Genomic DNA, 16,357 nt, shown 5'->3' with positions numbered 1-16,357 from the left:
ATTCTACTTACAAAAAAGAATGGGATTCTTCATAGGTATAAGCGTTTCTGAGATTTCAGGAAGATTCAGGATAACATTGCTGGCTTACCATGAAAAATCAGAGAGCATCACATTGCACTAATGAAACTAATTCATCCTTGTATTATGAAACATCAAAAAGTAACATGCATATTTCCACCAGAGGAACCTGGGACTAGTGTGTTTGTGTGATTGTTTACAAGAACTGCCCCCAGATCAGCCCACTTAGCATTTCTGTTTTGGTGTAGGGTCCACAGGGTTGCACTATGTAGTTAAAAAAAATCCATAAGACCAGTAATTCTCAGCTCAGTCTACAGCGTAATAAGCCCACATTACTTTTTACTTTTCCTTTCCATTTCGTCTTCCCCCTTTGTTCTACTGTTTGTTGAGTTTAACCAGAAGAGAGCCTAGATGTTGAGTTTTACCAATCAGTACAGAGCAGGCTGGCAGTACCTTCCTCCAAAATTGATACTTTCAACTTACAAAATGTCCCCTGAAAAAGTTCCTGCAGGGACAGCAGCAATGGCAAGATGTACAACGGTGTAGGCTGCCATACAACACCTAAGATAATTATACTTACCATACCCCCTTATTTCAGTGTCTTCACTGATGCCTGTGCTATAAAAGTAAGGGAAAGAAAGAGAGAAAGAATGATTCATAAGAGACGTTGCATCATTATTAACAAAGACAGGCTCACTCTGTGTTGTCACTGTGCGCTTTGAATTGGTGTTTACTGTAGCTGTGGGTAATTTTAAACTTCCTATATCAGCAGTGTTGCACTTTTCCATCAGCACCATGCATGACTGAGAGGCCAGCAATCAATTGTGTTTGCCTCATGTGGCGTGCTGGACAGGGCACAGTGATTGGAGTGGGGGGGGTGTTATCATGACAGCAGGCTGGGAGATAGAGAGAGGCAGAGGGAGAAGATGGGTAAAAGGGATGAAGAGATACCTCGGTGGAAGAGAGAAAAAGCAGCTGCCTTCACCACATCCTGTCCTACATGCGGGACGTGATGGACACGATTGAGCACGTAGGACCTTTTGCTTCTTATCCACTCAGATTTACTTTTCTGTGTTTATAGGGAACTTTTATTTGTTGGCTTGTTTTTCTGTTTGATGGACTTTGGCATAGTTGGTGCACTTCCTCTTTCCATCCTCCCCCTCACCTCCATCCACCTTGAAGCAACCTTGTTCTGTGTCTTGTATTTATCGCAGCTGCACTTCACTTCAAAGAAGGACAGAAAAATGCTAATTGCAGGTTCACACAAAACAAGTTTTTTTTTTGTCACTTTGTGTGTCTGTATCAGACTCATTTTTTCTTGTGTATTTGTCTACACGCATGCAAAAATACCATGGTAACAATGTGGTTATGTTGGAATAAGGAAATGTGTGTGTGTGTTTATCCAGTGCATTAACAGGGAGTGTGTATGTATTTTCTCTCAGCAGCGAAACCTGGAGGGCTATGTGGGCTTCGCCAATCTCCCCAACCAGGTGTATCGGAAGTCAGTGAAAAGAGGCTTCGAATTCACGCTAATGGTTGTAGGTAAGTTGTAAACATCTGTATCTGATCGGGATGATGAGATGACAGTTTAAAATGCAGCTTCTGCAGATTGTTGGTGGGTTCTGTGTCCTGGCATTGCACAGAATATTTTCCCTACTGAGTTTTTTTTGTAACTCCAGGACACACAGTGACACATCTGTGTGTTGTGGATGATTTAATTTGCTATGTGAGTAGCAGGATGTCGGTTTAGGTATGAGTGGAGCTGGTTGCAACATGTGGTTAACTGCATTACAGAGGGAGGGAAGTGGACAGAGGAATGATGGAACGCCTGGTTTGTGTGCATGGATAAGAAGCAGCAGATACTGCAGTGTTGTTTTGGCATATTGAACCATGTTCAGGGTGAATTGGGGCTGTTACACATATGGATTAACTATGGATGTTCTGCCAAGCTAATTAGCTGTCACGCAACTCTCTTAATTGGTCTATACAATAATAATGCATTACAAAAACACACCTTTCTGGGACAGATTTTGAGGGATTCTGTGAATTGTTAAGTAACTCTACCTTGCTAGCTAGCAAAATACTGCCAGGATCCTGTGTCATCTTCATTCAAATTGTCACAAGTGTAATGCTACTTTTTGTAGTGCATTCTGCCATCCCCCAACCTAGTGTAAAAGTACCTGCCATTTTGCCTCTATGTCGCTGTTGTTTTACAGAATTTGACTGTAGATTGTGTTACTATTGATACTATTTTCACATAATCATCCAGATTAGAAGAGCAAACTTTAAACTCTGAAAATTTGTGAACTTTTTTCATCTTGTTCTGTAGTCCTTCTGATTGGTGTGCAAAACACACTTTAAAACACACACTTGTTACATGCATCAGTCATTTGTGTAAGTTTGGTCTCGTTGTTGAAACGTATGTAATGCCACATAACAGCCATTATATGAGATCTTGACTGGTTGTACAGACACCACTTCCGACGCTTGGCAACAACAAGGAAATGAGACTTATTGCTGGTACTATCGGCATTTTACTTTTTTTATACGGGTTATATGTAGTACCTTTTCACATTTTGGTTTGTGCTCGGTGTTTCATACTAAACTATAGTAGAAAAAAAAACATCATAAAAGTGTCATAAAAAGTAAAATAATCTTCATCATAACTATAGTGCTGTACTCTGCTGTGCTATAAAAATGCTCTGGATTGATTTGACAGTATTTGTTGAAGCATTTTTGGGGGGGTTTGTCTTAAACCCAGCTCCCTATAAAATGTTAAATGTCATAAATCTAAGTCTGTGTGGACTGTGGTGAACTCTAGCTCTTCAGGGAAAGGAAAAAGACATTAACACAATGAGGAGTCCAGTCATTATTGTCTCAGCCTGGGGTTTCAGCTTCCTGTTTAGTAAACTGCTGCTATGGAAAGGCAACACAGTGATGGCTTCGAGATCCCTGTTCAGCTTGATCCAGTTTCAGGCCTTCTCTCACACACGAGCTCCTCTGTTTCCCCTTCCAGATTTACTGGCTCTCAGCCCTGTATACCCAAACTTATCCAAAGTTCACACATAACAGACATGACAATGTTAAAAAAGAGCTTCAGATAAAAGTTTTTTTCAGGTTATTGTTAAGGTTGATGCAGGTTATGTGGAATTACTCTTTTCCAGTGAAACTGTAGACAGAGCATCTGTAGAAATCCTCTTAGACGGAAAATGACAAATTAAAATGTGATTGTAGCTGAAAGCAGTGATTATGTGTGTTGGTCCAGCCAGAAGAGGAGGTTAAAAGCTTAATAAGCACAATTCATTTTCAAGTGCCACTTTAGTGTGAGGACTATACATATATATATATATATATATATATATAACCCATCCTGTCCAATGCATCCATCATGGATCAAGGCTGTAAAGAGTTTATCAGCAGAATAAACTTCAACAATCAGGACAGAACACTGTAGTGTACTGGTGCAATGGCAGAGAACAAAAAGGAAATACCAGCAAGACAGAAGAGCTGATTATATTTTGATTTGAGCAGCAGCCAGCTGGAGCTACAATATGAAACAGACGAAAGTAAAGACTGGAGTTTGGCCTGGGTTCTGCTGTGCTTGGCGTTGTAGTGAAGTGTGAAAGCTCGGCTGGCCTCGGAGGCCCTGCATTGTTCTGCTGGAACAGGCAGATGGTGGAATATGAGATCGCTGGGCTGGTGCCTGCAGGTCACTTACTTAAATTCCAGCATTGCAGGAAGAGATGAGAAGGCCTTTGTGTAGCATAACAAATGCATATAGAGGTAAGGACCCCATCTTTGCTACCACACATAGTGAATGGGTTCGGGATCTCAGTTTTGATTCAGTTTAATTTTGGTGGGGTCCCAATTCACTTTGACCTGCTTCCCTTTTTCTTCAAGGGCAAGGTTTGAGCATCCTGAATGTGCTTGCAAGTGCAGGAGAATGAGTGAAAACAGAAATATGTGAGTGGTCTGACAAATAGTGTGTCATAGAGAAGCAGAGATAATAAAGGTCAGACATGCTGAAAAGTGAGCAGCACTGCGCCTGATGTCGAGACGTTACAGATTAACAGATTGTAATGGCATCCAGCTGTACTGAGTGTGTGTGTGTTTTGACTGTATCAGACCGGGTGAGGAACTGTGTCGGCACTTAGCCTCTTTGCTAAAGCCATAAAGACTGATTTGAGGTGACAAAACTGTCATTTATCAACATTACAATATTTTTTCAAACAAAATTAAGTTTAAAAAAAATCTTCATTTCTTAGTGTACATAAGCCTTGAGTGAGTCACTGGCAGCAAGCCAGTGTCATGTGAGAAGAATTCTTGTGTGTGGTTCTAAAGCTGAAACTGTTGGATTCAATTGTTATTTAATTATGAATAGTTTGATATATTTTCTTTGTACTGGAGAAATTTGTGAGTTATTTATTGGTGAGTATTGTGTGTACTGTCACACCCATGGTGCTTTTGATGACAGGAAGCAGCTCTGGTTGCTCCACTATCAGCCGGTCACTCCCTGAGAAGGAACGCCACCAGAAAACTCTTGTGGTGGGTTTTTCTTCTTTCGCCTTCTCTTTTCTTCCTCCCCTCTGTCCAGCTCTCTTCCTCTAAATACGGCCTTTCTCTGAGGGGGGAAAATCTGCTTCCTGTCCCTTTTGTCCAGCTGGCAGATTCAATAGAAACTCCTGGAAAGATTAGCGAGATCCAGCGCCAGTGCGGAGTGATGAACAGAGCTGAGAGTCAGATCAGAGCTGGGAGCAGAGGGGAAGCGACGCCTGTTTCATGCTGCTTCTGATGTGTAACAAGGCCAGTACTCAAAAGCCCCCACGGCCTCTGCCGTCCTATAGCAACCCAAGAAGAGACTACACATAAATGGGACTTGATCCTATAAATAAACCTACAGCTCATTAATACTGAGAATCAAACTCTATACTCTGACAAATTATTGGGTATGGTGATTGATCAATTAAATTTTTCAACAACCAAAATGACACTATGGTTTATCTTGTGTTATATATGAACTGACACACTGAGTAGCAGTCAATAAAAAAGCTGAATGATGCAGAATCTCTTTGCAGTTCCGTTGTAGCTTGCCTACTAAGCTCGTATCTGTTTACGTGCCTCGCTGATCCGCATTTGATTGTAAAACTGCCTGCATGTCCTGCTGTCCACCCTGTCTCTGTTGTTGCGCCACTCTAAGCTTGTGAGCCGTCAGCATGTAATAACATTGTGCAGTACGTGTGTGTGTCCAGATAAGACGGTCTGACAGGCTTAGGATTGACCGCCTTGCCTACTGACCTTGCAGAAGGGAGTGAGTGAAGAAAGGCTTTGGTCTAGTTAATCTGCAGACTTAACCAGATGCATTCAAAACACACACACACACACACACACACTTTTCACTGCCTGCCTGCCTGGGTAATCAACTCAGTCATCTCAAATTCTTATACAGGATGATGAGCATTCACCAAACATTTTAGTAGGAGCTTTCTTATTCATGTATATTACAATTCATTTATCTCGTTGCTTGTTTTAGGCATGTGCTAACTAACGAGAGACTAAAAAGTTAAATAATTTAATCAAAAACTCTGCTGCTCATTAACCCTTGTGTAACGTTCGCAAACACTACCCTTTCGTGTTGTTTGGGACAAAAACGTCCTCTAACTTTAACAGTTTTAAAAATATATTGGATAAATATTTTTTTCACATTTTTTGCATAGACCTTTTAATTAACTTCAGTTCTGATTAAAAGTAGTGAAAAAATCCTTTTCCCCCAGGATTTTAACTAGGCTTGTGCAAAATCTTATCTTGTGCAATTAATCATCAGAAAAACTGTCACCGATTAATATTTGCCACTTATCGATTACGGCGATTAGTGCCTCGTCATGATGACGCATTTTTGTGTGCGACGTACTCTCGCCATCACCTGCAAGCGTGCACATGTGAGCCCACAATAACAATAATGGCGGAAGGCAGTGGTGTTCAGTTAAATGATGCGGAGCAGCACGTTCCTAACAGAGGTTCAACATCTGTCACCATACGAAGAAAGCTGAAGAAAGTGCGACGAGGCCACAATGCCGGCTACAGCTGTAGTATATAGTGCATACGCGCATACGCGACATGCATTAGGTGTGAAGCGTGTAGCATTGGTTGTTGCCATAGTAACTGGATGTTTGCTCGTATTAAAAGAATGAACTCCGACTGGAGAAGCTGCCTCCTGATCTTTATTTATAGACTCCATAGCAAGATAGGGAAACATTACAACAGCGAAGTCTCCTCCAGCAGATATTGGAAATAATTCCACTCAGCCGAGAATCCGTGATACGTTTATTCATTGTGATCCTTACGATCAAACTAAGCGCTGGAAGAACGTAAGGCAGGTTGATTTGCACAGACATGCATTTAAATGTGAAATTGTCCGGTTTGTTTGTAATGTTTTTTTCTGCTGCTGTTCTACAGTATGAGTGAAAACATGCACTAGTGTGGGACATATTCCAGTCACAGGTTAATTTGCACAGACACATTTTTTTTTTAACTTTAATAATCACTGATGTGACTTTTTTCTGAACTCATTTGTCCCTTTTTAATTTTACTGTTGATATGCACTGCTCTGTGACCTTAACATAAGAACATTTGAAGGACAAAGTTACTTTAAATGTTTGCTTCATTATTATTTTGAAGCAGTTTGTGCATTGTGCATCTGTTATCAATACATATTTCAAATGTGGCTGGTTGGTGCCTAATCACTACTAACCAGCTTAACCTGTTAGAACGAAGTAGTTAACTTGACTGATGATTTGTCGGTATCAATTCAGAACAATGTGGCGATTTAGAGTCAAAAACATGTAAGTGCAATTGTCATCAATTAATTGGATTTTAACCCTTTAATCACTAATTTCATAAGGGGTGGTGCACACAAAATGGCTCATTTTTAATAGAAAAGGTGAATGTGGACTGGATTTTTTTTAACCTTTTGGTCTCTTCAAAAAACCTACTTTTGTGTTTTGCTTATAGCAGGATAACACACTATAATACAATTAATATAAAACAAACTGCTATCAAAAACATTAATTTCAGTAGACTTAAGTAATCAACAATATGTGTTTGTCAGCACAGTGAGGCCTACCCTAGTAGTAGGTAGTAGGCAGTTCCTAACAAATGTGCTTCACCCAGCTATATGCTGCCATTATTTAACCAGTGACAGCTAAAAGAAAAAAAAGACGTACTGGCATGTGATGATTATTGCCCACTTGATATTCCTCAGCAAGTTTGGTTGCTTCCATCGACTTTAAAAAAAAAAAGAAAAAAAAAAGACACATTCGCTAAAACCAACCGTTTTTCAGACTTTCCAGTGGTTCTTGGATGCATCGTGTGTACAGTTTCTTGGTATTTCATCACAACAGCTTGATCTGCACGTCTCCAATTAAGATCTAGTTCAAAATTATCATCTCCGAGATGGTAGATCTTTTTTAAAAATGATTTGCTGTAGCTCAAGGATGCCCTGTGGAAGAGCACCTTTATTATATTTGGCAGATTGATCTGCTTAGCAGAAGGTACATCCACTTTTTTGAAAAAGCTGATTGATGTTCAGCTTACACTTGAATTCATTGTGATTAAGGGTATACAGCAAAAAGAGTAAAGGGGTAAGAACATGGACTTGAGTGGAACCATTGCTGATTAGATGAAACTTAGTAAACATTCTGGAAGGTTTACTCACAACCCAGATGTCAGGAGTAGCTTAACCAAACCCAGAATCACATCAGGAGCATTATATGACCCATCACGAGGAGCTGGAGTTACAGAGAAGGACATGCAGCTTACCAGGTTCTGGCAAGCAGCTGGAAATGCATGAATGGACCATTATATTGTGTTCCATTATACAGGTGTTACTTTTATTGTGTCCACACCCTGTATAATGTGTTATGGGCTACACGCAGCTGTGCTTCTCAGCCATAAATAAGATGTCAGTGGTGGGTTCGTTTTCACAGGTTAGAGTCCGTTTTTCATAAAATAGTCCAGCAGTGTCAGTGGAATTTTTAATTTTGTACCTTTTTATTGTTTTGCTGGTTAATTCTTCATGGCAAGGTATTCTTGGAGGCCACAGGACGTTACACTTAAGAAAATGATGATGATCTAATATAGTGTATGCTACTTTGAAATGTCACTTTTTGTTGTCTGAGAGGGTTGGCTGAAAGTTACAGAATGATGTCGCTGTTCCACTTCTTCCAATCTGTTTTCAGTTGTAGATCTGCGGTTACTTTCATACACTTTAAGCCATCCATGTTAGAGCAAGACAGCAGCCTCCTTACAAACCTTCTTCACAACACTTAGCTCAGGCTGCTCACTGTGTGTGTGTGCATGCATACTGTACGTCAGGACTGGGTGATGCACATGTGCGTGTTCAAGCATGCTCAGTCAAACCACTGCAGGCAAGAATCTTTCGCTTCTCTCATTTCTCTCTACTATGCTCCCGCTCTCTCAGTCTCTATTTTAAGTGCACATGTCTGCTGTGACCCAGCACGTGCTGATTCTGTCCGATTTAGTCTCGGGCTCAGTGGATGGCAGCAGAACCCTCACTGCTTAAATTAACACACAAAAAAAAGGAAAAGAAAAGCATAATAATATCTTAGCAAAGTGGGTTGTGTCCCTCCCAAGCTCCTGTAGATGTCATGGGTTCTGACAGTTTCATTTGAATTTCTGCTCTTGCATAGAGTCTGCTAGACTTGCCGATTCTTATCTTTTGCCAAACCACTGACCTTTGACCCTGCTTTAGCCAGTCCCATTTAGCCTCAACAATAGAGAATTATCTTTTCCAACAGTCTGGTGTTTAGCAAACACAGCTCGCCTTACATCCCCCCTCTGTCTTTGCTTTTGCTGTTCTTTCCTTTATGCCTGTATGTTCCCCAGATGCCCCATTTCACACTTTCTGGTTTGGGCCTCACACACGTCTGTTAGATGAGAGTGTGTGTGTTTGTGTTGGGTGCTAGTTAGTCGGGATGTCAGGGGGCCAGCTGCTGCCTCAGGGCTGAGTGAGAGAGGCTGTGACCAAATGAGAGATAGTGGAGAATGTCAGGAATCCCATGGGAAACACACTCTGAGCATTTGTATGTTTGTTTTTCTCTACCATAACTCTATCACATATTCATATTTAATATTTTCAGTATGTGGAAAAGGACAGGTTTTCTGATATGTCCTGTCATATTTGTAGACTGAGGGCTCACATGAGCTGATCTCTAGATGGTACAGATGATACAGAACGTTTTGTCACACTACAATTATCTATTTATCATATACTGGAAATGCTTGACTAATTAACACAGTCATACACAGATGCCAATCATGGTGATGTGACCCCTTTAAATGATGACAGAAATGATGACAGAAGCTAATAGCAGGGACAGAGAAGAGAAATAGGACAAAGAGGGTGAGCTGTACAACAACAGAGTGACAACTCACTGAGAGATAGGAAGATACAGCAGGATGAGCAGAAAGGTCACCCATCCATCACTGATGTTCAGGTCATTAGTCTATTTACAGAGACGTGGCACTGTGCTTCCACTTGTCATGTGGAACCAATATTTAATTAAAGCTGAATGAGGGAGGCTAATTGGGACAGACCTGGCCTGAGGGGGGTTTTAAACTACAGCAGCATCTATCTCAATTCCTCTCCACCAGAGAAGTGCATCCATCATTATCAGCTTACAATTCTCCATTTACACTCTACATAGTCATCAACAAGCTGTATGTGGTTTTATCCCAGAAAAGATGATAGATGACTTAAAGTCCGTGTGCCACCAATTTTGAAAATATTATGTTTTTTAATGGTGTGGTTTGTCAGTTTATTCAGCACCCTATTGACTATTGGAAACAAATATTGGCTGCAGCTATCTAATGACTTACAGCCCCTCAGTGCTTTGTTTGTGTTCCACATTATAGCCTTTAGTTTAGCAGAGGCCAGCACCTTGTTTGCTGAGGATCCACTGAGATGTTTGGTGGGATGTTTAGGGCTGCTCTGTGAAATGCAGCCAAGTGTGTTTGGGTTATTTTAAGCTGACAGATCTCAGTATCACATCTGCCCCGCAGGCTGGACTGGCATGGTTTAACAAGACCACAGAAAGAAGCTATCAGGAACAGAAACCATAAGTTTAACACACAACTTTCTGTCCTCAAATGGCAACACACTTTCACACAGTTGATGTGAACCTGCTGAGGTTTGCAAAAAATGCCTAAATATCTCCAGTTGCTGGGTAAAGCTATCTTCTCAGTTTATGTTCGTAAAAGAAACTGATGGTCTAATGTAACATGTAGTGGTGTGGCAGTGATTAAAATAGTCTGTGATGCATTGATGTCTCAATGTTGAGTCCATCCAAGTACCTGACAACTAACTAGCTTGCAGATAAGAGCAGATAGTGAAATTTATAGATTGGATATTGGGACACAGATCACAAACTATAGAGGACTCTTGGCCTCTAATGGCACCTCTTTTTGTTTATGTTCAGTGAGGATAGTGTGGGGAACAATAACACTGAAGTTTTATCACCCACAGATGCCTGATAGTTGTCATCAAGTGTAGTATTATTGGATGGGAGGGGTTCAGCAAACTAATTATAACCTAATTAATTATAGGAATTCAATTTCCAAACATATTAAGCAATGTATCCTGTTAATTTGGTTTAAAATTGTTTTCATATGTTCCGGTAGAATCTACTTACATTTCTATTAGACATCATCCCCACACATTGACAATGCACTAGGCTGCCCAGGATGACACTAGATCTGGATATAAGGTCCACATGTAGAAATGAACAGATTGATGGCAGTGGTAACTTGCTCCAACCTGTCAGCCTTGGGTTTATGTAGGACTGGTGCTTCATAGACTGTTGGTAATTTTACTTCTTCAATTAATTTTAGGCCTAAGCAGTAAAACTCCTTACAGATTCCTTTCAATACTTCTTAGTTCACATTTTGCTCAGTGACTGTTAGGTTAGACTTTCCATTTAAATTACCTGGCTGCAGTTTGTTTGTCAATCTTGCATCAGTAAACTACCAGGAAAGCAAAGCTAACACAAGGAACAGATGTGTACATACACATACCCAAACACAAACTCATCCCCCTCTCCTCCTCTGCATAGATAACCGTCCTTTCTTTGTAGCACTGGGGACAGTTTACCAGCCCCAACAAAGAAGGTTTCATACATCTGTGCTATCTCGCAATGAAATGGCCTTTGTGTATACATGCTTGACCTTTGACTCCAAACAGTCCATCAAATGGACAGTCATCTGGCCTGAGAGGCTGCAGGAGACACAGGGTGGGTTTGAGCAAACATACACAGGGGGCCGCCCGAGGGGTTAAGAAGGGGTAAAGGCTAGAATCCACCGGAGCTTCCCACCAGGTCAACATAGACAAATGACAGGCAGGCAGTATGAATGAAACACACAGATGTTCAAGCACTGCAGGTGGCTAATATAAAGAGGATGACAAAAGTGACAAAAATAAATGTGTCTGCTCAAGGTACGTTTTAGAGAAATATCTGCACTGATAATGAAATAATTTTATTTCAGACACCAGGGGCCTAGAAATATCAGGCTTTACTTGTAGTGGATGACTGGAAAACTGATCATCAGTCTACATTGCTGGAGCAACATCTGATCATTATTTAAAAATGGAAGCACTCCAGCATTCTGCTTTCCATCTGTACAGTCAGAGTTATAAAGCTGGCAGTAGTATACACATTTTCCAAGCTATTGAGCAGCAGCATAGATTTAAAAATATATTCTACTTTGGCATTTTGACTGATGCTTAAGGCTTTTGAGATTTTTCTAATAGTAATCAATAATGCAATATTATTATAGTTATAGATTTGTAATGGAAATATATTGATCAAGACAACAACAGTAATTGTCAAACTCTGCCCAAACAAAATAACAATTGACCTTTCTGATGGTACACATGCTTTGTAACAACTGAAACTTAAAATTGTGATCCTCAGTGATGGCAAAGCTAGGTAAGATTCTGTCAAAAACAAGCATTACGAAACATAATTTTAAGAATTTGACCTGCAGAGGCTGTAAGAAATATCAATTGCATGTGGAGTTGTCATTTTTTCACTATTAGTAAGACCTGTGGTCACTGATTACAGAATTTTTTTATTTGTAAAACCCCACCTCCCCAAAAACAGCTTGGAGTTCAGAGGGTTGAGCAACAAATGAGCATACAGAGCAATACTTAAGCCCTGAAATTGACAAGATTACATTTTCAGCATGATCTCATGTCAACAATGATCTATTAGAACTGAAACGTGTTCATTTTAGTACTTGATATACAGAAAATTGATTAAATAATAACTTAGGTACCCAACATAGAGTGTTGTAAACACACTGTAACACCCTTAAGCCACTGTGTACCCAGCCCAGATTGATGTTTGGTCACAAATTACTTGTGGTTGTGAGAGCCTCAAGTTTTCAACGGCTGAAGTGGTGTGGTGGGAGTTAGTCAGAGGTCTTGCTGGGACAAGCAGCTCTCCTCTCTCACGCCAAACACTCCTCCGATACCTTTTCATGAGACACAAGCCAGATGCTCAACCATTAATCACAGCCCTGTGTGAGTGAACATATACAATGTGTATGTTTGGTCTGGCTTTGCTATTTGTCAAGTGAATGTTAACTGTATGTTCGCGCAGCTTCTGTCTTGCTAACATCCATATAGTAGCTGAATGGAAAATTGGCAGAGTGTGGACAGAAGAGGGAAGATTTATATTTAAGGAAGCGCTGAGCAGGGCGGATGGGGGAAGAGCATATGAATGGGGATGCTGAGGGAGAGAGTGGGCAGGAGGTGGAGAGGAAATGTTTTATTCCTCCTATCTGAAAGCTTTGCTTGCTGGCAGATCAGCCCCTGACCTCTTCCCTCACAGACAATGAATCTTCTTTATTTTCTGTGCTGAAACCCTGTCCCCTCCAGGCCCTCTTTGGAAGATTGTGTGCACATTCACATGCTTTATTGCATGGTTTTAATGCCTAACATGTCTTCATTTCCACATTAACATAAAATTACAAAAAAGAGCTCAAATTAACATGCTTCTCTGTCTTCAGGTGAGTCCGGTCTTGGAAAGTCAACACTCATCAACTCTTTGTTCCTGACTGACCTGTACTCCAAGGATTACCCTGGGCCCTCCCAGCGCATCAAGAAGACTGTCCAGGTGAGCTTGTTCACTCAAACTCATGCATTAATTGGACTTTTGTTTAGTTGCACACAAAAGGGACCTTCATTGCCTAAAAGATTTGACTTCTAACTACTTTAAAATACATAATTTAAAAACTAAGCTTAGCACTAAAACCATAGCCGCCCTGGATGATTTCACATGGAATGACCCTCCTTTATTTAGCTAAATCCTGTTTTGAACCTTTAAAAGTTTGTTGATTGATGACATTTCTACCACATTCTGAATTCCAGCAGCAAATACCTGAAGGCAGATGGAGGAACCACAACAGCTGTTATTATGGGTGCTTTCCCTTAGTCAGTATGCAGTCTTTCCGTATCAGTTGATGCTACAGAGGAAACAAATATAACTTTGCATTTATGCAGCATGCTCGGTTATTGTAGCTTTATTATACATTGTGGATTTTGCGGTGAGTTACCTTGTGAAGCAGTGTGTGCTATTAAAAGGAGGTTTAATGACGGCAGCAGGTAGTGACCTGATTGGGTAAAGTGTGCCTGTGGATGGTACATCCGGTCACCAAAACCAGTTTCTGTTATGTCAGGTTAAAAAAACCTGTATCAAATTAGGTTTTTTGAAACTGTGAGTGCACGTTTTTATGGCCGCAACTATTTAGCATGGATATCAACATTTATGTTTTTGAATCATGTGTCAGCCAGGACCACAGAAAAGACTTCCATTATAAAGCAAAAGACTTTGAATCATTCTCTCTGTCTCCTAGCTCTAATGCCGGTAAAAAGCTGAAGCACCACAGAGGAGAAAAGAGAGTGTTCTGGAAAAATGAGAGCAAGAAATAGGGATAGAGGAACTCAGAGGAAAACAGCAAGGCCACAGGACCTGGTTTTGTCCTTTTATGGTCATGACAAACTGAGGAGGAGGATGAGGAGGGAGACTGCATCTGGGGCAGAGGACAAGAGGGGAGGAGGAGAGCCATCTTGGGAAAATAAAGTTGGGGGAAAAAAGGACGGAGAGGAAGACGAGGTGTTGTGTGTGTGAGATGCCAGGAAGCCAGGAGTAAAGAAGAGGGCTACAGGTAGAGAGAGTCGAGGGGGGGAGCACGGTCTCTGAGGCCTGAGGGAGTATTGGGCTGGTAAGAGGGGACTGGGGAGGACAAAGAGAAACAAGGGATAGAGTGGGAGTCCCTGTATTTCCCTCTGGGATCTGAGAGGGCAGCTGAGTAGTAGGGCAGGAATGTTCCCATGAAACGCAACACCCACCCACCCACCCTCACCCCCACCCTCACCAGAAAAATGATGCTCTTTTTACTGGATCAATAAATAGTGTCCATAACGGCACTTAAAACACATTTTTCAAATACTTTGCACCAGGACACTAATTTTACTGTTTCACATTAACACCAACAGGGAAAAAAGCCCCAGTTATGCTCTACACGACTTGGCTAGTTACCTAGGACAAATATGTTGAAGAAGCATGAAAGAACAAAGCAGAGCATCCTTTATGATAATATGATACCTGTGTTCATGAGCACCACAGATTTTCAGTACCTCACGTATAATAATTTAGATGGAAGACCATAACAAAAGAACAGACATGACTGGATGCCACAGTGACAGTAAGTCCCAGGTAAAACCTCATATTGTAAACATAATTAAACTGGAGTCAAACACAGTTGTGTGTACAGTCATGACAAAGTCATTCTATCATCTTAGAGGTTTTTATAAACTCTGTCTAAATCCAGTGGGTGCATCCATACTGCATTATAGCAGCATGACAAGGCTGCCCCACTTGAAAAGCTCTTTTACTGCACTATATTACATTACCATCTATGCTGGTGTGCAATGTTTGTACATAATTCCTCTTATCTTTTATTTTTTACTGTACTATATTCTATTTTATTCTGTTTAACTCTTGCTCTGACTGTCAGTGTCAGTCCAGGAATTATTGCACGCAGATAAAGATTGGATTGTATATATGACAGAGTACAGCAGACTCTACAAACTGAACTCTAATTATTAGAGTACACTTTGAAATATTAGTTGAGTGGCATGTTATGACTATTAGTGTGACCATCTAGGTCTGCAAAGGCCATGCTTTGTGTCCACGACACTCAATTGTGTAGACTGTGTCTTTGGAAGGATGTAGCCCCTGGACTTAAATAAGTGAAATAAAGCCAACAAGCTAGTGTCAAAGGCTGCAGTTTCTCAAATAGCCTCTTGAGGCTGGCCAAAAGTGAGTCACTTTCAAATGACCTGCATGTTAAAATGTTATGTTCCCAATGGTAGGAAAGGACCTTGATACTGGATTTCAATCCAAGGTTGTCCGTTGATGTCTGTTTGCTATCTCTTACTGATAAATACAAATTGGAAGCTGAGGAATCATTTATTTAGCAGCACGTTTTTAAGTTCTTGTTTTGAGGACATGTTAATCCATTTTTTGTTGAATGGTCATTTTGTGATGCCAAGCATTCAAAGTGTAGTTCAGTTTGTGGATTTCAATATTGTCTTTGCCCTCATACAGCAAATCGGTGTCGGGACAGCAGCTCTGTTATCGGCCAACAGAGATCTAAGCATACTCTGTTTTGACGAGACTAAAAACATTAAGAACCTTTTGCTCCACTCACCCTTTTGCTCCGTTGCACACATCATACCCCATGTGAACCCCGCCAGTGCAACGTGGGCATAACATGCAAGTAGCAGTTGGTGTGTGTTGAAAAAGGGTGCTGCGGTTTGAGGCTGAGGGGGAGAGACCGGGTCAGAGTATTTATATTGCAGAACAATCTGTCATGTTTTGTCACTCACTCACATTCCCCCTCTGGATCAGATTTCTTTTAAATGATGGTGTTGAATTTAGCGGAATTTTTGAGGTTTTCTCCCAATCTGTTTTTCTTTGTGGAAACGGTGGAAATAGCAGAGTTGGTTTGGAGATGGATGACATGTCATGCACAAACACTTACAGTGCAAGCACACATTTGAACACACACGCTGGGCACTCAATTAAGCTTAGATATGTCAAATGGCTGCGGTGCATGATCTATATGCTCAGCTGTAAAGGCAGACAGATTATCTGAAGGCTTGTGGAAGCTGAAGAATGTGTGTGTTAGACTGAAAGGGCTGTAGTTTGAGTTAAAGGGGTGATCCTAAAATAACTAGGCGGCCTTGTAAAACTATGCG

General features: G+C 40.8%; 1 protein-coding gene across 5 annotated transcripts in view; it reads left to right on the top strand.

Annotated features, from left to right (window-relative positions):
• The window catches only part of LOC114451787 (septin-7-like), a 32,692-nt gene that overhangs the window by 2,522 nt on the left and 13,813 nt on the right, over nucleotides 1-16,357 (top strand). For 3 of the 5 annotated variants that reach the window (XM_028430651.1, XM_028430652.1, XM_028430650.1), the window contains 2 exons: nucleotides 1,461-1,560; nucleotides 13,102-13,208. In XM_028430651.1, the coding sequence (XP_028286452.1) occupies nucleotides 1,461-1,560; nucleotides 13,102-13,208 (207 nt within the window). Of the gene's footprint in view, nucleotides 1-1,003; nucleotides 1,049-1,460; nucleotides 1,561-13,101; nucleotides 13,209-16,357 lie in introns of those variants that run through there. The other 2 variants (XM_028430654.1, XM_028430653.1) reach the window with 2 other exon arrangements.

The sequence above is a fragment of the Parambassis ranga genome, chromosome 19, assembly GCF_900634625.1.
Source record: "Parambassis ranga chromosome 19, fParRan2.1, whole genome shotgun sequence".
Classification (NCBI taxonomy): domain Eukaryota; kingdom Metazoa; phylum Chordata; class Actinopteri; family Ambassidae; genus Parambassis; species Parambassis ranga.
This window is presented reverse-complemented; position numbering and strand designations above follow the sequence as displayed.